Here is a 24,138-nt window from a genome sequence, read left to right on the forward strand (position 1 = left end):
ACGGTAATATTCTCTTCATCTGATGATGATTTTGATGAGCTTTAAGGTTCCGATACCAAAAATAAATATTTAAAAAATATGTTTTAATCAAATCAGGCTGGCCACAATTAAAGGCACAACCAAACAAAATGATAACACTTAAATTTTGTTAATGAGAATAGCAAATGAAATTTTCTAAAATTGGGAATTTTATAAACAAAGTAATTAACCTAGTTTTAAATGTCCAGTAATGTTCAAGTGCTTTATACATAAAATTGCTAAATAGGGCGTACAATTTACAACCGTTTTATTGATGACGTCACTGTTCACACTAGTTACATATGTTGGAGTATCTCTTCCTTTTTGCGATATTTACTAGTTACAGATTTATAGTGACTTATGTCTTTTATGATATAGCCCTTTGTTCTGATAGTTTCAATTTAAGTTATGATAACTTTTTCACATAAGTAACAATTATGGAATTAAGTCCCTCAAAGTATGTTTCGGTCTGATTCTCTTCTTGATTCTTGCCATAACATTTTGAATATCATAGACGGTTTTAAATGCCAATCGAAAGCATGTCTTCATGTTGATATTTATAATTGTTACGGCATTTCGTACGTGAGAGGCTGTCTTTTTGCTCACTTGGATGACAGCTTTCTCTGACTTAAACGGTCATAACCAGTCTAAGCGATTTATCACTAAGTAGTAAATAACTTTATTTAAATTCATTTGTAGTCTTTTAGACAGATGCATATTTCAAAATAGGGCAGTTTTATGCTTTTGTTATTATTTTCGTTTTGATAATTGCCTCTTTATCAAATGAATGAAAACCTTTTACATGTAAAATTGCAAGAATATCAAAGCTGGAATATTCACTTGTTTCCAGAATTTTGTTTTCGTAATATATTCCAACATTTTATTGAATACGCAGCCTGATAAAAACAAAAAGATATACGAAAAATCACTTGGCAATAACATCTCATTATTACTGATTGCAGAGATAATTACCCCTTGCCACTCCTTAGTTTCACAGAAGATGTTGAGTTATTTTCTTTTTGACAGCTTTATTCATGCCAAACATTTCACTCGTTAGAGTAAAAAGCTATAATACACCGAAACTGTTCAATTGCATTAAATTGATTACGTACAGACTCATCTGATATTATGTTGTTTCACAATATTGCGGGGTAAGCATTTGATAATAGATAAAAAATATACCCATACCATTTATATGTTCCTGTAGATACGGCATATTGTGACTATAATCCATGTTTAATTTTGTAATTTCTTAATATAAGACAATCATGTTAAACGGGAAAATGCAAATGGGTAAATATAAGTTATTGCCATATTATTTGCTTTGTATTTGAAATAATGGGCTGTGTGCTGTTCTACAATTCCTCTACAAATTGCATGTTGAGGATGTGTATATCCCTGAGATTTATCATCTTGACAGAAGTGTATAAACAGGTTGTCTATGTATAGAAAATTAACGTTCGTCAGTGATTTTATCCATCTCCATGACACAAGTAATGCGTCTGGGAAAGAATTTGATAAATGTTAACGGTTGGCCAAATCGTCAGTGTTTCCAGTAATGATGTTACTGTTGGCTTGTATTCATGCTATCTTGTATTTATTTGAACAGGTTACTTCTCTGTTTTGTATAGATCTCGGCTGTAGCATTGATTATTAGTTAGACTATTTAAAGAATGTGGAAAGCTATACACCCTAGCGTCGGCCTTGACGTCTCTCCTCCTTGTCTTACCTTGGTTAAGGTTTTGCATGTAAGCACTTTATATCAACCCTGAAAACATTTGTTTCCCACAATTAAGTCAACTTAATTAACAAAGTTATACAACGCTGTTTTTTTACTATATAACTCACAAATCAATCCAGTAACTTAACGATTACTCAATTTTGCATATAATTCAATTATGACATTTTTTCGACTCAGAAATTCTGGTTATGGTTTTGCTTGTAAACCCACAAAGATTATCTCAGCGACTATGTGATGTATTACGTTTTTATACAATGGTACTCGACATTCCAACAAACTTAATTTAGCAAGTAAGATAGTTTTTATTGAACATAATGCAAATGTGTTCCTTCTTGTTAACCCACATAATTTAACAAGTTAGATCACTCTGTTTTGCATCGGCTGCAAATTGTGGCTTTTTGTTTTTCGACGTTCATGTTTAATCACTCATATGTTAATATCTATGCAACGTTTGATGTATTGCATGAATATTTAATACTACGGTATTCAACCATCCAACCTTCTTCGATATTTTTAATAAAATCAGTTTGATAACTCTAGTTTGCATTCATTGCTAATTATGGCCCTTTATCATTTTGTTTCGAAATTCTAGTTAAGGTTTTGCATGCAACCACATTTTAGTTAATATTTTAGCAAATACGTCGTAGTGCAACACAACTTTACTCATATGTTCCCAACCATCCTGGTTATGTGATATATCAGGTTATAAAACTCTATTTCACATAAAGTGCAAATTATGGTCGTTTATTATTCGACTTAGATATTCTAGCTAAAGTTTTAGTTAAAACATATTTCTTTTACAACGATTATGAAACAAGTTATTTCAACATTATATTGAAACAAGGACGTAAATTTCACTACATGATGCTACAGTGGAAAATACAGGGACGAGACTGTTGTCTCTAGTATTTAGCAAAAAGTACGTGATTGTGTCAGGAATGAAATAATGTAAACTACTGGGATCGAGATACAGAGACCGGACTGTATCTCCAACTCGTATGCATATGAACGTCATTGTACCATAAATAATACAATGGTCAACACAGAGACAAGACTGAAGTCTTCACGCTATGGGCGTATATACGTCCATGCGTCATAGATGATACAATGGAAAATGCAGAGACGAGACTGTAGTCTCCATCATGTAGTCACACGGACGTCCTTGTGTCATTGAATAATGATGAGATATGATATTGTATAAGTAATATAATGATAAATACATAGAGGAAACCAGAATCAACAAAAAAATATGACCGCCTGCTATAAGATTCACTGCTTTCTTTTGTAAATGGAACAATGATCGAAGCAACAACAATCAGTGTTTGCAATTGAAACATTACATACATTGTGGAAGAAAAACTTCTACTGAAACTCGATACTCAGTCGAGGTATTGAAGAACACTTTCGGTTTAATTGAATCTGACCATTACATGTTTTCTATTTAAGAGTGTAACTTTACTAAGCCACCTAACATAAGTTATAAAAACAGCGAATTTCACAGTTACCAAAAAATGGGTACCAAAGTATTATCCTGTAGATAAGGACTATTCTCCTTGTATTTTGGTCATTTGCCACCCGCGCATTTCTAAATTAGACATGACATGTTGTAATAATATGATTCCCGTGAAAAAGAAAAAAAAAGAAAAAAAAGAAAACAAAAACAAGATGTAACAGTTGAATGTTTTTCCGAAATAAACGAATTCACAAGCTCTTTTTAAACAGCAATCAATAGTTACATGCCTGATTGTTATTGCACTATTTTCAAAACTTAGTTTATAGTCTTAGAAATCTGAAATAAAAATAAAAATGATTATAACCAGATCATTGCCATCACAATAATATCCGAGAAGGTAATGTTTCGGTGATGATACAAAGTCCTTTCCAAATGAATGTCTGTATAAGAAATAAACACATATGTCGATATAAATTACTAGATCCATATCTAAACTAAACAGTCTCAGTTGTTTGAAATACAGCATGAATACCACTTGTTGTGGCCAATGCGATGATATGAAAGTGCTGTTACTTAATACACGTCTTTCTTTTCAGGGTTCGCTCTGCGTGAATGCGGACTAGATGGCATCTGGGTACACCCTGACGATGGCAACACTACAACCGGTTGGACCAATTATACCGATTGTTTTAAGGAAGATGCAGACTTTGCATCTATAACGGTAAAAAAACACAACACTGTTATCAGTTCTTTGATGATGTTTCTTCCTGTTAAAATGCTTATGATTTTTACATTTCAATTGGTTTCAGCCCATACAAAGCTCTTTGAAAGTGATTTTCATGACTATACCAAAGCCGCACCGCACTACTTGATAATGGTCTGACATTGGTGTTTTTGATTTGCCCAAAGACAATTGAAGATTTTCCAAAAAATCTGTTCATTGATTTAACGTAGATCTGATTAAAGCCTGGAACATAGATAAACGTCATTATCAAGTTTTGCAAAAAATTAACATTCAGGACATATTGTTGTAAATATTATTTTACCCTTGTTCAATGAAAGATGAAACATTAATAGACGGCAGTGACCAGTGCTGTCTTTTTCAAACTATGGGGCACTCTGTTCAAAACCGTCTTCCCCTGTCCATTTTTAATAACAACTTGTACACTGAGTATTACTTATAAACTGTTTTTCTCACTGATATGTGTTATACCGAATCGAAACTAGAAGTGTAGCACGACTTCACTGGGGCTCAAACAACTTAACGAGCATTCGAATTCACTTGTCCCAAAACATCAACGAGAATCATATAGAACATTTACACTTACACACCCAGAAAACACCAACAAATTAATTTGACTATCAATTAATATACATCAGTCAAAAGACGTCTATGATACCTTTCGGTTAATATTGCCCCTCCATCGTAATGGACAACTCACAAGTAGATAATTATTCAATACATTAAGCCAAACATATTCAAGAAAATTCTGATAATGGCAGGCATATTATTCTTAACTCCACACACTTCAACCAACGTTAATTGCGTTCATATACCGGTAGAGATATTAATCACGCTATTCATTTCTTATATTACACCAATAATTCATTACTTTTTTCCAGAATTGTTAATGAAAGCTTTATTTTTTCTACAGTAATTATTTCTCACTCATGATGTTAATAGAACGACCCAACCGGTGTGCACATTCAAATGCTACGGACAGAAATATTCCTAAACAAAATCACTTTTTAACGTGTCGTTTGAACGCTAATGACAACAATACATTTAAAACAGATCATAAGTTCACAAAAAAGAAGAAAAAAAGAAAAGCATATTAATACGCGATGATTCGCGATCCGAACATACACGAAGAACTTGCGTTCTACATAAAATATTCGCAATTGCCGAAAGGCTTTTCATTGAAGGAATTGAATGTATGGTGTAGGTGTTAATATAAATGTACATTTTCATTAATCGACATTCCTAGTAAATTCAGCGAAAACATAACCGTTTTTTTAAATGAACTGTGTTGATTATTTCTGGCACTCGGTAAAGATAAAACAGACTAGCGCGGGTAGTTGTCAACGAAAACAATATACGACTATCGACCATGTGTGTTTCACTAAGAGATAAAAGGATCTTTAAAACACGCAGTGGCTAGGACAATAAACAGACACGCTTTATAGCATTAGCTTGTCAGCTTACACTTTTCATGTAATGGTAATCTGAAGATACAGTTCCATGTGCACTGAGTGCATTTAATAAACATAAACAAATGATATAGACTCTTCTAATTATTTATTACGTTGTTATACACGCGTATTTAAAAAGGTATGTAAAATATACTGCTTCACGAAATAAGATATTATGGGCATAGCCATATACTAAATGAGAATATCCTTCTCCTTCTCATCCTCCTCTTCTTCTTCTTCCTCCTCCTGCTCCTCCTTCGCCTCCACCTCCTCCTTCTTTTAATCCTCCTCCTTCTCCTCCTCATAATCATCAGTGGATTCAACGATTGACCATATTTTCATCTTGACATAAAACACTAGTTTTGTCCAATTATACCTTAACAGACATTGATAAAATTTGGAAACCACTAATTTGATATAGAACAAACATTGAATCTTTGAAAATGGAAAAAAATAATCGTATTAGTGTGAATATCGCGACTAAAAGAAGAATAACGTGATAATTCACAAGCCAATAAAACATCTGACCACTTTTCCACAGTCTGACATTACTAAGATTTTTAATGGTTATTCAACTAGCAATAATTGAAAGGAACTGTTAACACTTAGCGATCAACAACCCTTTACAGTTTTACAGGAACGTTATTAAGCAGCAGCTTGGTATTGAGGCTTTTTTTCATTATGATTGGCAATGTAGGACATACATACATTTTTTCCTATGTCCTTTGTGGCGCTATTTGTCAACCATTGTGATACCTCTTGAATTGAAGCTGATATCATTGTCCTGGTATTATGTACTACTAACATTTAAAAATAGGTGTCCGCTGTCCGCTCGTCTCACAAGTGTCCACTATAAAACAATTTTGTCCTGTGCTATTGTTTCCAAATTACTTCTCCTCATCCAAAAATATCGACATTAGCATTAATCTAAACGCAAGGCTATCATCAGACGTCCTTGTTTAATAAAAAATATTGTAAGGTACTACATTAACCTCTTCAAAACTACTATTTAACAGGGACACCCATCTGCGTTAAAAATCCTTTTTTATTTCTGATTATTTTGTATTTTCAGAATGATCTGACAAGGATTAACTTAATGGCCAATATTGGATATGCTATATCCCTCGTCTCGCTGGTAGTAGCTGTTTTAATAATGCTAATTTCCAGGTGAGTATCAGTACCCTTGGCTATCGTATCATTTATGCACTTAATTCTGGGTTGTAAAGAGGTTGAATTTGTCTAGAAATATTTTCCTTACCATGCTTACTTAGATTTAAATGTTTAATTCTTCATACTTTTTCTGACACTGGATTGGTTTAAGTTACCTAGTTGTTACTGCGTTCGTTTCGAGCACCACACGAGGCTTGTTCTGATATGGCCGGTTGCTGACAAAGCAGCTAATAAATTACGAATAGTGAGTGTCGTCCTGCCAGGAGCACGGAATGTGGGATAGGAAACTGGAGCAATAATGTTGATCAATTAAAGTGTCACATACCGTGACATACGTCCTGCGGACTGGCCCTTAATTAAGAGGGGCGACACTATAGTAAAAAACACTCTATATTTGACAGTCGTTATCTGTACGCTCGTTGACAAAATGGTGTGATAGCTCCTTTATTAAACAAATATTAATATACATGCATGCTAGAAATACGATAACAATGTGTGTTGAATCATAATTTTGTTTTATTAGAAATAAAGGATTTTATGTGACCTTTATAGTGATATGTAAAAATATGTTTGAGTACTGTATGGTGAGACTTTGAGGTTTAAAACAATCTTAAAACATACGATCCCTACGAACAACATATTTTCATTGTTTTGGGAAAACATATATTTGGTAAACGAAATATTTTAGAATTCGAATTAAACATAGTGATATCTCAACGCCGTTGTTTGCCCAATTTGTTTGATAAAGTAAATTCGTTTAACTCCGATACACGCTTCTAAAATATTTCTCTTCTCGAGATAGTCTCTGTTCCACTAAACTACGGCACACAACCCATTTGACATCATTTTGTTATGATGGGAAACCTGATTTGGTTGTGTTAGCATCTTTAAGATCGCTCAAATAATAATAATACAAGGGGACTGACAGCTCGTAATTCTTTTAATACATATTAATTAAGAAGACTAGTTCATTACCGTGCAGCTATTTCCCCAGGGCTGGCCAATTCCCATGAAGTGTAACATCTACTTTTTCAGACGTCTTCATTGCAAAAGTAACAGCCTGCACCTCAACCTTTTCACTGCATTTATCCTTCGGGCTGTGTGCTCGCTTTTCAAAGACGTATTATTTGTGGAAGGCTTGGGTTTAGAAAAGGATGTCATTCAGCTATCAGAGGATAAATTCATCTTCAACGAGGGCGGCGGAACGGTAAGGCAACGGGCGCGTACGTCAGGTCATACTTGATGGATTCCATCAGCATGTAGGTTTTCAGCTCTCAGACTGAAAAACACAGAAATTACTAAAATTGGCAAAGAAATATTCATTTCAATACCTTAGTTTAAAAAATGTAATAATGGTTTGATTTGAATAGTATTTAATATACAGTGAAAAATTCAGCTTTCTAGCCGTATTGAATTCAAACGTATATTATGCTTTCTTGGTGAAAAGGACTACAAAGATTATAATTTGTCCAAGTAACTTTGTTCGATTTTGTCCTTTCGGTTAGGTTGGATTAACATTATAGCCTAAAGCTTAATATAGAATCAATTATGTATGTCCGTAATGTTCTTATAAGTATCCAAACCAATCTACATTGATATATGTTCGACAGCATCATCATGTCGTAATAACGGTTAAGATCGGTGTAAACATATGAACATACTGTTTTATATGTTAGATTCGTCACGAATACTTATGTTAACAATTATTTACAATCGACATTGACACATTTAATAGAATTATGCATAACACGACGACGAGGAGATTGTGTTTATCCCACGCTTTTTATCGGTTTAATAACACAAAGCGGTAATACTTGGTAACCACGTTACGCGAATTGAAAAAGTTTAGTACATTCAAATGATGTCTGTTAATATATTCCATTATCACAGAATGGATCTAGCAAATAAGGATCATTTACATAAAGAACGTACTAGAACAGTCCAAGATGTTCCTTAACATCATTTGTCTCTCTTTTCGTAATATCAAGGTATTATTAAGAGCCATAAATTACTGCATTTGTCAGGATGACATTAACTCCCCGTCGCAGCAAATGTAATTTTCAGTCCTTAACGCAAGCCCATGACATCTTTTTCATCAGTCTCCTTACAGTCCTGATATTATTCGATGTGGAAATTATATTGTAAGGAATAATTGTAAAAGTCCATGATGAAGAAATAGGCCCGTCCGCCTTATATCGGGGAAACAAATATAAATATTATCAACAAAAGTTTGTTCTGTGAAACAAAACTTAATTACTTTATATCTGAAAAATAATATGAAATTCATAGAGCGGATTAGTACTTTGATTTTTGGCCATAAATAGTGTAAGCACAATACTGAAAATACAACTTAAAATTATCGGTGACTTCAGCAAGTAGAAGCAATGTTTATGATATATGAAGAAAAGTTTCGGAAGCACAAACTATTTGCAATGTTTTATAATGCCTTCTTGGTTTGAGACCGTTACCACCCGCAGACGCAGACCTATGGCACTGTCAAGAACCTGGTACACAATTGGAGATTAGTATATAAATTTGTACTAGTAGGGTGTTCTATTCGACTGCTTATGTACAATTGTGTTTAAGATAACGATTAATATACATAAGTATATACGTGCCGAAGATCAATACGCTTTAGTGTGCACCAGTTTAAGGTGGAAAGGCGTTAGTGGAGCACAAGCACAGACATAAAATAAAGTGTTTAGTCGCGTAATGCGTGAACTAAGCTGAAAGGCTTATTCGATGTCTGTCGTGCGTCCATCTGTTCAGCGTGTATTCACAATGAAGGTATGAAAACTCTAGCACCAGTCATATTCAATGTTTTATTATGGTTAGAGACGGATGAGTACTTAGGTTAGCAATTAATTTCAGGGTAAGATCTAACGACCTCAGTAGAGGCCTTAACTTTCATCGAATCATCCTGCAACTTTTTGATTTAATGTATATCAAGTTTGGATATAATTTACAATAAGGCCCTTTGCTCGAATCAGTAAAGCAGTCTTTAGAAAACAAAAGAAAATCCATGACCAGAGTCATATCCGGTGATCGATAAAGGCCGTTTGATTCCGTTAGGTTTAGTGAGTTATATGCGGTTATCCTATAGTCCGAATAAAAACTAAGCTTTGTACACTCAAAATCTTACGATGTATATGAATGAATTCTGATTCACTCAATTCTGGTTTTAACAACTTTGCGTTTAACATTACAATTTTACAGTTTCAATCCAGTTAAGACTGCACTATGTTTTATGTCCTGGTAAAGGATATTTCTACAAGTACTTGTTTATTTCAAGCGAAAGAGTAGCTGTACCTTTTTGCTTATTTGCTTTTCAGCATTGGGAGTGTAAACTTTTAGTGACATTGTTTATGTACGCTTTGTCAGCAAGCATGATGTGGATTTTCATGGAGGGACTTTATTTACACATGCTAGTGTACAAAACACTTTTCACAGAAAGAACGGGTATTCGGATGTACGTTATTATCGGATGGTGTAAGTATTTACGAATGTCATTTTGTGCATTTTTATACAAATGTTATATTCTCCTACCTTTTATATTTTTAACACAACCTACTATAACATATTATTTTGTTTTTTGTGAATAAAGTATGACCAGAAGTAATTATACAAGTGCACATCTCAAAATTGTAACATAATGTCCTACTGCATGTGTCTAATACAAAGCTACAACTGTTATTTCTTCTTGTTATAGTGTCACCTTTGGTGTACGTGATACCGTGGATTTTGGTCAAGCTGTATGCCGACAATTCATTGTAAGTACAACTGTATTATATTGAATGTGCTCTTCAAATGCGAACATGTTCCTCATGTGAGATATTTATAGAATAAATTGTATCTGCAGAAAAGAGTAAAATGAGGTTATGGTTTCAAATAAGATTATTAACAATGGAAGACATTGGTTATGGTATTGCAGACATATGTTTTAAATTACGCAAATTACCCTGTAATGAAATGAACTCAGCGACAGACTGTCTGCAATCTGATAACAGGAATATGCTTTCAAGACATGCTCGTTTTTTATGGTCATAATGCACTACTTACGTGGAATTTAGAAGCGCATTAATACCATAAAGTGGTGTTGCTAAGATCTAGAGAAATCGAATTATCGTCAATGGACGCTTAACACTAGAGTTTTGTTTTGTAAATTTACTAACATGTTGTAGTTCACACTTCAAGTGCATTTGGGGTTTAGATTTATCAAATTATTTAATTTCAGGTGCTGGAATATCGATGAACATGGCTTTAATTGGATCATTATGGGTCCGATAATATTAACAATAGTTGTAAGTCCTAAAATGTTTTCAGTGAGTTTTTGTTTGCTTTGTACATTACACTTAGTGATAAAGAGTTATCCACATGTGTATTAGGCTTGAGGCACATCCTATGCTGAATAATATAACGTCGAATGGATTATAGATTATAGATGTATGGTAAACGACTTTTTGAAGCAAACTACAAACGTTTTTAGGAGAATCGTGGTTATAAATAATTCAATATTATGTTCAGTATATCTGCTTACTAACAGCACATTTTCTTAATGACAATACGAAATACGAATGCTCTATGTACAAGCAATGCACTCCGTGATATCTCTATTTTGATTAAAACACTAAATAAAAAATCAAATAAAAAATTGGTTATTCTATAAGTAGAAATGAGAAAATATTCTGCCCTTTATAAAGGGATAGACGTGCATTGCCTATTTGAAAGGGTTCCTGATTTTTGTAGGATAATGTCGAATCACATTCATAAATATATATAGAAAATGCATGTTCAGCTCAGCTTAACCTAATCGCAAAAGAAAAAAAAATATAATCAACGTTTAGTTTAAGCATCTGTGCAAAAAGTTTTAAATTTAAAGTAAACTTTGTGTTTAATTGATATAAATTCAGTAGTCATTTGAGCAGCAGTTTTGTTTACAAAATAGCAATTATATCAAAAGATAATTATTTACATACACCCGTTAACTTGTTGTCTGTTTTTCAGCTTAATTTCATATTCTTCATCAATATCGTGCGAGTGCTGTGCATTCGCATGAAATCTCACAGAAACATTACAAACAAAAGCAGCAATCAACAAATCAGGTAAATTTAGCACCATCCTTCATTTAAAAACATATGTCTACATGTAAATCGTTGTATTAACATGAGTCATTAAATGAATCAGATATTGCTGTGTGTTGTTTAAATGTCGTTCTTCAGTAAATTTCACACAAATGCATTCAATCATAGAGATACAATGATCGTATTCAAAATTAGGCAGACAATTCACTTTCCCTTCTAAAAACATTCTGATTCGTTAAAGACATGGTTTTATCTAACAGAAACTATATATTTACTAACAAGAAAAGTGGTAAATGTCAGTCATAAAACTTTCAAACACAATAACATATCGGAATTTTCATTCCTCTATTTCGTTCTACATTCATATAGTATTTACTATTCTGGTATTTTGATGTTATTTTGTAGTGAAGTGGATTAACTGTGTAGATAACTCCTGTTTGGCAAAACCGTAACCTGACCTCTATCTGCACTATCAACCAATCAAACCATTTTAATGTGCAAACTAACCGAAATATACCGGGCTGTCAAATTATCTAAGTTTGATTAAAAATGGCTGCTGCCTGCGAGGAAGAAATATAATTATACATTAAATATAAGTTGATGCTAGAAATAAGAAAAGCTTGTCAGTACTGACAATAGTATTATTCTTCTGTAACATATAGTGTTTGTGTCGTTTTTTCTTTAAATTGGAGGGTGGAGGTGGTGGAGGCACGTTTTGTAACGATTTTTGGTATGTTTTGGCTATACAGTTTGTTAGTTTTCCTCGTAGTCCAGACTGCCTGGCCAATTAGTTAGTATTTGTAGTACAATGAAAACTTCAAACATACGCCCGGTAATCAAATTTCAAAAAAGTCGATCCTATTTTTTTCGCCAGATGCAAGGGCCAAAACGTCAGTGAACTATAGAAACAAGCGTATAAACACCACATACATAAACACACAAACCACAAACAGAAACCGACATAATATTGTAAAATATAATTTTAGAGTGGTTAGAGGTGAAAATGTTCTGCTTCTTTATTTAATGTCATGTAGAAACCTTAAGCTTTCGACCCTCGAGTTGTACATTGTGAATTTGGAAATATGAACTCTCTTCGAATATTTTAGATATTTGGCGAAGTTTGCTCTAGTCCTGATACCCTTGTTTGGAGTGCTGTACATTGTGACGTTAGCTTACCCAGTCGGAATTGATATTCGTGCAGATATGATATATCTATACTGGGACATGTTCTACAACTCATTCCAGGTATGCAGATTAAGATCGAGTTATGCGACATTGGAAAAACAGTCGTGGTATTGTCATAGGCTAGCCATGATGCCATTGTTTATTTTGTGTCACAGTCGTTCTTCAAAATAAAAATAGTTTAGGCCATAACACAAATCTCTATTCAAAATATTCAGCAATGAAACTTAATCATTTTGCCGGAGACTATATGCACATGTCCAACACGTCTTACAGCAATGCTTCTACATACGGTTTAGAAAAAAAAATGATGTTAAGTTATGCCCCTTTTTTGCCAAAATAAAAACAAAACCTGATGATGATTGTTCCGCGGTGCCTTTTTTCGTTATTAGCACCATTCAAAGGCACACCACGAAATAAGTACCTATGGTCAGAGGTCAGTAGATAAAAACACAAACTTTGTTTTTCTTGGTTATGTGTTACTGATTGCTGTAGGCACAGGTTTATTGTTATAGAAATCGTTTTAAAACAATACAAACGAGAAACACAGGCAGTCATACTGGCGTTTTTATTCCTTTCAAATTGCCATCCATCATGCTCAATATTATGGCCACAGCAATGACCACACAAACACAAACAGTGAATAGTAGGCAATAGTAGGAATTGCATCTTAAGATATTAGGTAACGATCATTCTCATATCAGCTTTAGAAACTGTCCTTTCTACAATACAAACAGAGAATCTCGTACTATGTTGGCAATAGTAGGCATTGTACCTTAAGATATAAGCTAACTATCCATCTCATACCAGCTCAAGTATCTTTCCTTTCCATATTGGATGTTTTTTTGCAATCTACGTCAATTCCAAAAAAATAGCTAAGTTATGAAGCTGTATAGTTTTAAAGAGCCCAATAATCTTCTTGAGTTTAACAAACACTGTGAACTGATTAAAGAAAAAGATAGAGTCGTGAAATGATACTTTTTTATAAGAAGTATAATGGAGACACTTCAATCTTCAGGGATTCCTGTTAGCAGTGCTATTCTGTTTCTTGAACGAAGAGGTAACTATGTTAATTCGCATGTTGTTGTCCAAAACTAAGTTGTTAGCGTTTTTGTATTAAACTATTCTTTATATTGTTTGTGACAAATGTTTTGCCTTAGTAACACTGCCTATTTTCCATTTGCAATACCATTTACGGTATAATGAATTTCGTCCAAGAAATGTTGTTCTCATTTGTCATTTTCTTTCCTGTAAATAATTCAGTATCTGTATGCTTGATAATTGGATATGTTTTGTAATCAATTTACCTTTACGCTTCATTTAACGCTGAGTTTCCTGTTTTAAAATGAATATAAAAGCAATCAGTGAGAGGTAGAACAAAACAAAGAATCCCAAATCCAGCATGAAGCGATAAAGATCAAAGTTTGGTTCTTTTGTTTCTAGTTTTTTTTTCAGGTTATATTTAACTTTTAAGAAAATAAGACATCTTATGTGTTTATGTTAGAAAGCAATAGTATATGTTTCCTCTTGAAAAGGAAACCACCAAAAGGAAACATATCACTCATAAAAAATAACTGTTCATCCTCTTTGACGTTACGTGTTGTTAGGCTAGGACTAACAATTATCCCATACTTATCCAGGTTCACAATGAGATACGACGGTGCTGTTTACGACATCGTCGCAGCGACAATTTGTTTACTCGGACATTTACGTTATCAACCTACCGTAAAGGATCCGCTATGTCGCACACCTCTCACGTTCATATCAATAGTGGGGTTCGTGGAAACAAACGGAACCTTTTGGAAAACGACAATAATGTAAGACTGTATACAAATAACCAGGATGCCATTTCTAGTTCCTCCTCCAGTGGACGTAAACCCGGAGTTCAAAAATCAGTACGTTACCATTTAGTCGAAGACAACGACCAAGTTTTCCCGACTATGGAATAGATAACAAACATGTGATCGAATACAGTGAAGTTTAACATTATATTTTAACATGTCCTTTCTGTTACCGCTTTTGTTGGATTCGGCCACATGGCACAGCTTAAATATTAGCAAAAACATGTTTTGATGTAGGATGCTTGATGTTACATGTATAACATATATTTTTACAAAGTTCTTTTTGTTAATTGCGATGATTCATTCGTTAATCACAACCTATTCAGGACTTGTTTTTTCATTCCTCGATCCACTCTGTGTTGTATAGAATGTCATACCCCTTCTGTTTTGCAGTAAGCGTCGCCTAGGGTGGCAAAGCGGCGAAACGTTAACATGTTTGCTCGATTTAAAGGGCTTCCTTTTATGAACATGTGTTCTCGATGTCCACAAAAATGCAATTTATGTTAAAATTTGATGTTCAATTTTTAAGCTCGTTTTGAATGCGTGATTGTTTTTTATGTGTAGGCTAGATTGCAATTCTCCATGACAAGTATGTAATGTAAATAACATGAGATCACAAACCATTATTGTAATATCTTTTAATAACGTCTTATATAGAAATGAAAGAGATCCTATGGTACTTCATGCATGCGTGTGAACAATTGTTTGTATTTCATACGAATGCAAGATAATTCAATGTTAGAGAACATGTTAGATTCAATGTGCACTTAAAATACTAGTGCTTGTCATAAGTACGCATTTAAAATGACCAATTTGCATTCAAATATTTTCTTTTCAAGTGCAATGAGCACAATTTTATAGTTGTTTTCATGTACTTTGGCATTTTTTTTATGTATGATTTAAATAGCACAGCCTAGTAACTGTGTTTCATTGTAATGGTTAGTGGCAACATCATTATTGTCAACGTGCTACAATTTATAATAAACGAAACTTACAGATTCACATTTCTTTTTGTTTCTTTGATTTTTTTATCAATTGAAATAGGCACAAACTAGAAAAAGCAATAGCAGCTGTTAGTACAGTTAATTGCTGAATTTTCACTATTATAACAATAAATGAAATTCATATCAGAAGGCTGTTAACAAAAGGTTTCATACAAAAACCAATCAAGCTTAAAGGAAGAAACGAATGTAACCTGCGTCAAATATATATACTCATTAAATTTTTGTGTTTATCTCTACACACACAATAGTCCTATAGTTTTATCCTGGTTTTATCTTAGTTAATGTTAGCTTCTTGAGTGAAATTTAGCTGAAAATTGGTGAAAATGCTCTACTTTGGATTGTAAACATGCATGTGTTTGATGGGAGAATCGGACTTATAACTCCATAAACAATATCTTTACAACATAAACGAAATACGTGTGGAGATTAAACATATTTATATGGTACTGCATTCCCCGATTTCTCAAATAAGCCCTCATAATTGTGATAATAGATACAATAACGAGTCATACTTACATTTTATGATGATATCCGTTCTTTTGCTCTAGCTCGGAAGTGTCATTGGCTCTTTTTTATATACAGCCCCTAAAAGAGCTGAAGCCAGTGTTTCGCAGCCGTTCTATAGATTGGGAAAATTGCGTAGATTAAGGATCGTAAGTTCACGAGAAAAAATGCGTAGCTTATTTAAAGCCTTACCAAAACTTTGCGAAAAACAGACATCTCGAAAGTAGATGCCACCAGAAGTTGCTTTGTTCGTTGGAAAAAAGAAAATCGTAGCAAAACTCCAACCAATTTTTTATGTTTAGTGATTTTTAAACTTAATATTTGTTGGGGTAGTGGGCTTGCACCTGTATAATTAATTGCGTTAGTATCTCATTCCTCTTTCCGTATCATGCAAGTTATGTCGCATCAAAGTGTTAAATAAATAATGCATAACATTTGTCGGTACAATTTAATATTATATTGTCTTTCTCATACACCATACTGATATACAAGCAGATATTTAATTCCACACAACAAGTATGGCCTCGAACAGTGACTACGACAGAACAAAAGTTTAGTGCCAAAGGATTATCACTTTGCTCTCCGAAAATACCATTAAACTGAAAAAAAACTGTCTTCTATAAGATAGAATTGCCATGGTAAAAAACATTGCATAATGGCTATTTGTATTGGATGTGAATATAATCCTGCAGACGACATGTGAATGACAGGTGATAATTTAGTAACCTTGAAACGCAACAAACATTTATGACGATGGAAGAGCGGTGGCGACATTATAACAAATGTACACACAAACATAAAAAGCCACGTTTAGTTATTTTTTCATAAAGTGTTTATGCGCCAAGGGGCTCATTCGCCATCTGTTTTATTGCCATTGAACTGCAAAATCAATCCCAGGGGCAAACATTTACGTCCTTCTATTTTGGAGCAACGAAACCAGTTGCCTTGAATGACACCAGTTATTACTTAATTGTAAGTTGCAAAATTAACAAGCATTGCATATTGAAGTGTTCAATTGAAATTCATACGTAAAACTCACTTCATGGATGTGTTGAGTTAGTTTATTTTGTCATCCAAGGGCAGTTCTCTTTTTCAAGGTTTGAAACAGCATGACTAACAAGAATTGTTGTGTTATTATAATAAAAATGTTTACAGTCGTGTACAACAGTATTGCCATTATCTTTCAAGAACGTAATGTACCAGTTAAGAACAATGAACTGAAAAACAATGAAATACAACAACATATTTGTATGTTTTTGCTTTAAGCAGGTGTAACAGTGATCATGTTACACCATTTCCTTCTTTGCAGAAAATTAGCCCTTACCAGCGGGCTTATAAGTTATCAGGCAAGTAAGAGTATTTGTTGGATAACCTTTGCATTTTGCATATTAGTTTATTAACACCATAAATATATGAGCATCATGAACTAAAACATGTGTTCGGGTAATTTACTTTATTTATTCTTAAATATTTGTGACAATAAAGAAAAAAAAACAGAGATGCATCTTAAAACTATTTGAAAACACAAAGCAGCAGTGGGCAATAAATAAGCAAAGTTAAAACACAACGTACCATTTTAGTGAAGGCTTGATGAAAATAACTTCAAATATGTTTACTCATTAAAAACAGGCTAAGAGGGCGTATTCCAACAATAAATCTACCATAGACAATGGATACAAATTGTTCAGTGGTGGATAAGATTGATAATTGATAGCTTATCTCCAGCAAAGATTTCGAACCATCGTCGAAAAGAATACCTGGAGATGAAAAAACAACAACACGAAACATAGCATAAATGAGATAAAAAAGATAGGTGCAATAAATCGGACGAACAAATAATAATATAAGTTATGCGTTTCCAGTCCGGATAGAAAAATCGGACCCGAATGCATCTGTGTTGCCAGGTAACGAGGCTTACCTATACAGTATGCCCGAGGATCGTAGTTTATTCTATCCGGACTGGACACACATAATTGTTTTTGTTTTTTTATGAAACCTTAAATAACTTTTTGGTGAAATATAAATGAAATAGAATAACACATTGTACATTTCAGGTAAAAAAGAACGCGTGCGATAATATCTACTGACGCAATGACGCGCAGTAATTTGTATTCACTGCATGCATCATTGATTTTCTTCAATACAACATCTTTAAAGCGTATTTTTGTTTTGTTTTAAAGCTATATTATGTAAAGTAAATGCTTATGGAAACTGGTAATTGAAATATCATAATTATGCTTTCATAAAGAGTGTAATAAAATAAATAAAAATCATTGCGTCACAGCGCATGACTCATCTAGCATGTGACCACCAGAGAGAGATATCCAGCACGACTGAATTAACCAAAAACAGTCTATCAGGTGTGGTAAAAAGATATAATTGTCTGGCATGCTCCAAAACCAATTCTTAACATTCGTGGGAGAAATACGAACAAAGTTACCTGAAGCATCGTAGCTAGTTCATTTATTAATTTTATGGGCGAGCTAAAGAGGGTTTATTCCGAAGGGGATGCCACAATCTCCCCTTAGCTATGTGAAATAGCAATAGTTACAGATTGTGTATCATCGTGTATCATATAGGTCTGCTATACAATCTTTGGCCGTTAAGTGAGATAACAGATACGAAAAATTGAAGCGCGACAAATAGTCCTGTTATGTCGCTTTAGGAACACAAAGATGATCAGGATTTTGCTTCATATCAAGCAGTGCGTAGCATGTTTAAATTACTTTGCATATATAAGTAGAGTTTGCATCGAATTGACCTAAAAATCCTGGATTCAGTATCGAATCGTTGTATTTCTAATGAAGGAGTGTGTCGGAGTATCAGTAAACTTAAAACTGACAAGGCATGTGGCGCTGATGTAATATACGTAGAGTTTCATAAGCACACGTGCGACCAACTAGAACCTATTTTACAAATACTTTTCAATAAGATTTGTGCGAAAGCATATGGCGCCTATATTTAAGTCAGGCGCCAGAAACGATCCATCTAATTATAGAAGCATTTCTCTTACCAATGTCGTGTACAAAATAATCTCTGGTATAATAAATGAGCAGCTTGCACGTTGGGCGGAGGAATTCGATGTGATCGACGAGGCGCAGGTCGGTTTTTTTCACGGTTTTTTCTACCATGGATAAATGTTTCTGTTTACAATCAATGATAACGAAATATACATTAACGCCAGGGGAAGATTGAACGTATTGTTTTTCGACTTTTAAAAAAGATTGATTCTTCAGTTCATAAACAACTTTTTACTAGTTTGATGAGTAAAGGCATTGGTGTTCATGTTATTGTATCAATGTATTTTTATGTGTTTTGAACATAAATTTTGTTCACTTCAATTTTAAGTAATACATCGAATAAGGTTATACTGCATCTCAGAAATTTTATTCAAATTTTGTCCGAATTTGAGAGCATATCCGAAATACATATACTTTCTCACACTCCTAAAAAAGAAATATTTACCGGTGGAAACACCTCAAACGCTACTTTACTGGAACATGACAAAAACGCAACATATAAATTCTTATAATTACCATAGCTCACTTTCAATTCAAAATGCGTGGCAGACGGTTGAAAGGCTAAATATTAGTATATCAGTTTGAGCTTATTTTTTAGCGGTTCCATCTATTTGCTATGGATAACACTAACACAATTATGGCTATGTTTATTCAATTGAAATGTCCGTTTGATTTAGAAATATATGTAACAAAAGATACCGTTGAAAAGAGGAAGGTATGACAACGGCTTGCAAGAGCAAAATATTGCTTTAGCAAAAATACGCGTAACATGCACAAAGAAGTAGTTTGTTAATTTAACAACAGTAATTTAGTCAAACATATTAGGTGAGTTGGCCGTCCATTCTCATTTACACGCACTTTGAATTTAAAAAACTATGCTCAGGGATATGCAACAAAAACAGAAATGTCATATTGAAACTAAGTTAAATTGTTTAGTCAAACTTAGCATTGAGAAACAAGAAAGAAGTGTTCATCATTTACAAATATATCTAAGATTTTGTTGAATATATGCACTAATTTGAATTTAAAATAGTTTTTCTTCAAACTCCTTTTCAATGTGTGCTGACTGCACCACTAAAATGACGACACAAACATATGTAGTCGAAGAAAAAAAAGAATAGGCCAGGTGACTAACCAATCTGAGGAAAAATTATGCTTGACGTGCGAGGAAAGATGTTTTCTGAATTATTAGTAAACTATGACTTAGTGCCCGTTAACTCATTGCCATTATGTCTAGGTGCAGAATATTCAAATGTATCGTATACGTCTAAACGTGAAACATTGTTAGATTACATTTTCATTGCAAAAGACTGTATCCCCAATGTATTTTCATGTACAATTGTTGATGACAGTGCTTTAAACGTCTCGTCCCATAGACCTATAATTTGCACAATACGATATTATTCCTCAGGGAATGTTAACGATACAGGTAAAAATGCATGCAGGTTCATAAACTGGAAGGGTATTAACGAACGCCATGTTGATCTGTATACTCATTATATGGAAAATAACATGTCTTTAAAAAGCCTTTTAAATTTGGATGTTTCAAATACGCGTGAAGTAGATGTTTTGTACGATAGTATTGTTTATGTTATCCAGACGGCCAATTCCACTATAATACCAACGCCAACATTTAAACAACATATAAAGCCTTATTGGAACGAAAGATTGACAGATATGCACAAATCGATGAAAATACTTAGAAATGAATGGATAAAAAACGGACAGAAAAGAGGTCATGACTGCGAAAGATACTGCAAATACAAAACTGCAAAATGTAAATTTCGAGCAGCACACCGTGAATGTGTGTTAGATTATAACAAAAAAGTTGAAATTGAACTAAATGAGACTGCAGAAATTGATAATGATGCATTTTGGAAATTAATAAACAGACGAAAGAAAAAAACGACGGAAAAAAGCTTTGAAATGGTTTTTGATGGTATAGAATGCAAAAGCCCTGAGGATATTAACAATGGTTGGAAGATGTACTTTGAAAACTTGTATACTCCTTCAAACTCCAATGCGTTTAATGATAATCATCTTTCAATTATTCAGGAAAAACTTAAAACGATAAACGAAGCGATTAAATCGTCAGACATCAGTGATATTATTATAATAGAAAATGACATAATAACAGCACTTAAAACATGCAAAAATAATAAGGCACGTGGGTATGACGGTATATATTATGAAAACATTAAGTACGGAGGCTCTATCTTACTCCATCTCCTAAACAAACTGTTTTCAAGCATGGTCAAATTAGGCTATTGTCTATTCGAAATGAAAAAGGGGATAATTACGACCCTTTTCAAAGGCGGAAATAAACAAAAATCGGATCCTAATAATTACAGAGCGATATCATTATGCTCCACAATTCTAAAGCTATATGAAAAGATTATTAGCAATAAAATCAACATATATAACAACATACATATACACGGATTACAGGGTGGGTACCAAAAAGGCTTAAACTGTATGTCTACTGCTTTTATGGCTAAGGAATGCATACATTTTACACGCGAAAACAACTCTAAACTGTATGCTTGCTATTTAGATGCCAAAAAAGAGTTCGACAACTTAAACTTTGAAATACTTGTCTACAAGCTTTACGACATTGGGATCTCACCTAAGTTTCTCAAAATACTGAGAAATATGTTTACAGAAATATACAGCTGTGTCCGAACAAACAATTTCGTGTCAACATGTTTCCAAATACGAAAAGGGGCGAGGCAAGGCCAATGTCTAAGTTCATTTATTATGTCATCTATATAAATAGTTTTTGGACTGCCATGACAGTGCTCTTAAAATACATGACACCTTTTTTGCTTGTCCTACAGTAGCGGACGATATGATGTTGCTCTCGTTAACGCCGAAAGGCCTTCAATCGATGATGGATGTCTGTTCCGAAAACTCAAAAAATGATCGTTATGAATATAATCAAAATAAATGCACTGTTATTGTATATAATGAAAAACAGAGCGATTTTAAAAAGTGTAAAAGGTATTGGTCAATTTGTAACGGAGAAGTAACGGAATCTATAAGCTACAAACACCTTGGAGTATTTTCCGATAAATTTAACGACATAAGCACATCGGTCGACCTTTGTTGTAAAAGATTACATCGTACGTAGTTTAGCTTAAATGATTATGGCTTAAATGACAATGCAATGCATCCGCTTGCTATAAAAAATTATACCTTAGCATTGTGATCCCGAAGGCCCTCTACGGTTGCGAGTTGTGGAGTGACCTACAGGATCATCATATATTGGCTCTAGAACGAGCCCACAGAGTATGTTTGAAACATATGCAAAATATGCCAGTATATACAAGAACAGTGATTGCGTTAAGTTGTGCTGGAATCTACTCATTAGAAACATATATAGACAAAAGAAAATTACTATTTTTCGGACAATTGTGCCGTACTGATTACACAAAAAGGTTAAAAAAATATTCCTATTAAGACTATGCCAATTCGAAAGCGAACCAAGTGCAGTAACAGGATTTATTCCAGACATTTACAGAATCTTAGGCAAATATAATCTAATACATGTATTATGCCACTTCCAGAGGGATGCATTTTGTCCGAGTCATGATAGCTGGAGATCTACTGTAAATAAATCTATAAATAATCGTGTTGTAACCAAATACAAAATATTACAGGAAAACGATGTGAACCTACGATTATTTAAGTCTATCCATTGTGAATATGAACCTTGTTTAATGTGGCAGTTTAGTAACATGTATAGAGACCAGCTGAAAAATTGTAGGACTGCTATGCTGATTATTAGTAAATATTTTTGTGTCCAAATGCCAAGAATGTGAAATAATAACAGAACAAATGGTTTTGCACAAAATAATGTTTTGTAAAATCTCGAGCGCTTCTAGAGACGATTTATGGGTAGCGTTATGCAAATGTCTTAGTGCCAAAGTTTTCCTTGAGTTCAGTCATCTTAAACCCGATGAGCAATTAATCGAACTTTTAACTGGTTTTCCGCAGCTATCTATAGAGGACACAGTTAGAGTCAAGGCTTTCAAAGCGGCACTGAAGTACATTAGGATCCTGTATAAATACGGATACAACAAATAATAACTCCCGTGATTATGACCTAGACTTTCGCTTTTCGTCGTTTAGGTTATTTTGGGCTAGCACGGTAGAAATTCAAAATATAAACAAGAAATTATAAGATATGTAACCAAATTATTAACAATAAGACGTCGTAGAATGGGGAAATGTAAATGAAATTACAAAATTATGTCTCATTCACTGTATAAGTACATAGTTATCATACAGTATTACTAGATGTATTATTTATAGTTATCCTTCCTATCTGATATATTTGTTGTATATAATTTATGTAAATTTTTGTTCAATATGTTTCTTTGTATTATGTTCTGTTTATAATGGGTCATGTCTCTTCATATCGGAAGAAATAAAGAATCCCTCTCTCTCTCTTACAGGAAAAGTACGTTACATTTCTTGCAATGTGTTTATCTGTTATGACCATACTTATTCGTCTACTTTTGGAATTCATTTGCCAAACCGGTCGATTAACATGGGCCAACAATTGTGCAGAAGCGTCAGGGAAATATATATTTGTCACACCGAAAGAATAGGCCAATTCGTAAGGCACCATTAAAAATTTGATTTTTGTTATATACTGTTATAACAAAATTGTTAACAGTCTTGTACAACAGTACTGCAATTACATTTCAAGAATTTCATATACAAATAACGAAGAAATCACACACAGAAATAGCAATACCAATAAAGCCATAGAATCTTTTCTCTCAAAACATATGCTATTACCATTTCATATAGGAAGTAACGTTTGCAATGTCCCTAAGAGACACCCAATAAGACATTCGTCACAAAAAACGTCTGGAGACTGTTCCGGGTTTTTACAATTAGCATATACATCAGCAATGACGCAC

General features: G+C 33.6%; 1 protein-coding gene across 3 annotated transcripts in view; it reads left to right on the forward strand.

The window, feature by feature from the left end:
* LOC128234377 (parathyroid hormone/parathyroid hormone-related peptide receptor-like) overlaps positions 1-15,679 on the forward strand; it is a 28,467-nt gene extending 12,788 nt beyond the window's left edge. For all 3 annotated transcript variants that reach the window (XM_052948589.1, XM_052948596.1, XM_052948601.1), the window contains 10 exons: positions 3,809-3,933; positions 6,478-6,572; positions 7,611-7,782; positions 9,908-10,064; positions 10,285-10,345; positions 10,810-10,876; positions 11,580-11,677; positions 12,763-12,901; positions 13,857-13,898; positions 14,479-15,679. In XM_052948589.1, the coding sequence (XP_052804549.1) occupies positions 3,809-3,933; positions 6,478-6,572; positions 7,611-7,782; positions 9,908-10,064; positions 10,285-10,345; positions 10,810-10,876; positions 11,580-11,677; positions 12,763-12,901; positions 13,857-13,898; positions 14,479-14,787 (1,265 nt within the window). In that variant the 3' untranslated portion in view covers positions 14,788-15,679. The remainder of the gene's footprint in view (positions 1-3,808; positions 3,934-6,477; positions 6,573-7,610; positions 7,783-9,907; positions 10,065-10,284; positions 10,346-10,809; positions 10,877-11,579; positions 11,678-12,762; positions 12,902-13,856; positions 13,899-14,478) is intronic.
* Positions 15,680-24,138: the final 8,459 nt, after the last annotated feature.

This window comes from Mya arenaria, chromosome 1, assembly GCF_026914265.1.
Source record: "Mya arenaria isolate MELC-2E11 chromosome 1, ASM2691426v1".
NCBI lineage: Eukaryota > Metazoa > Mollusca > Bivalvia > Myida > Myidae > Mya > Mya arenaria.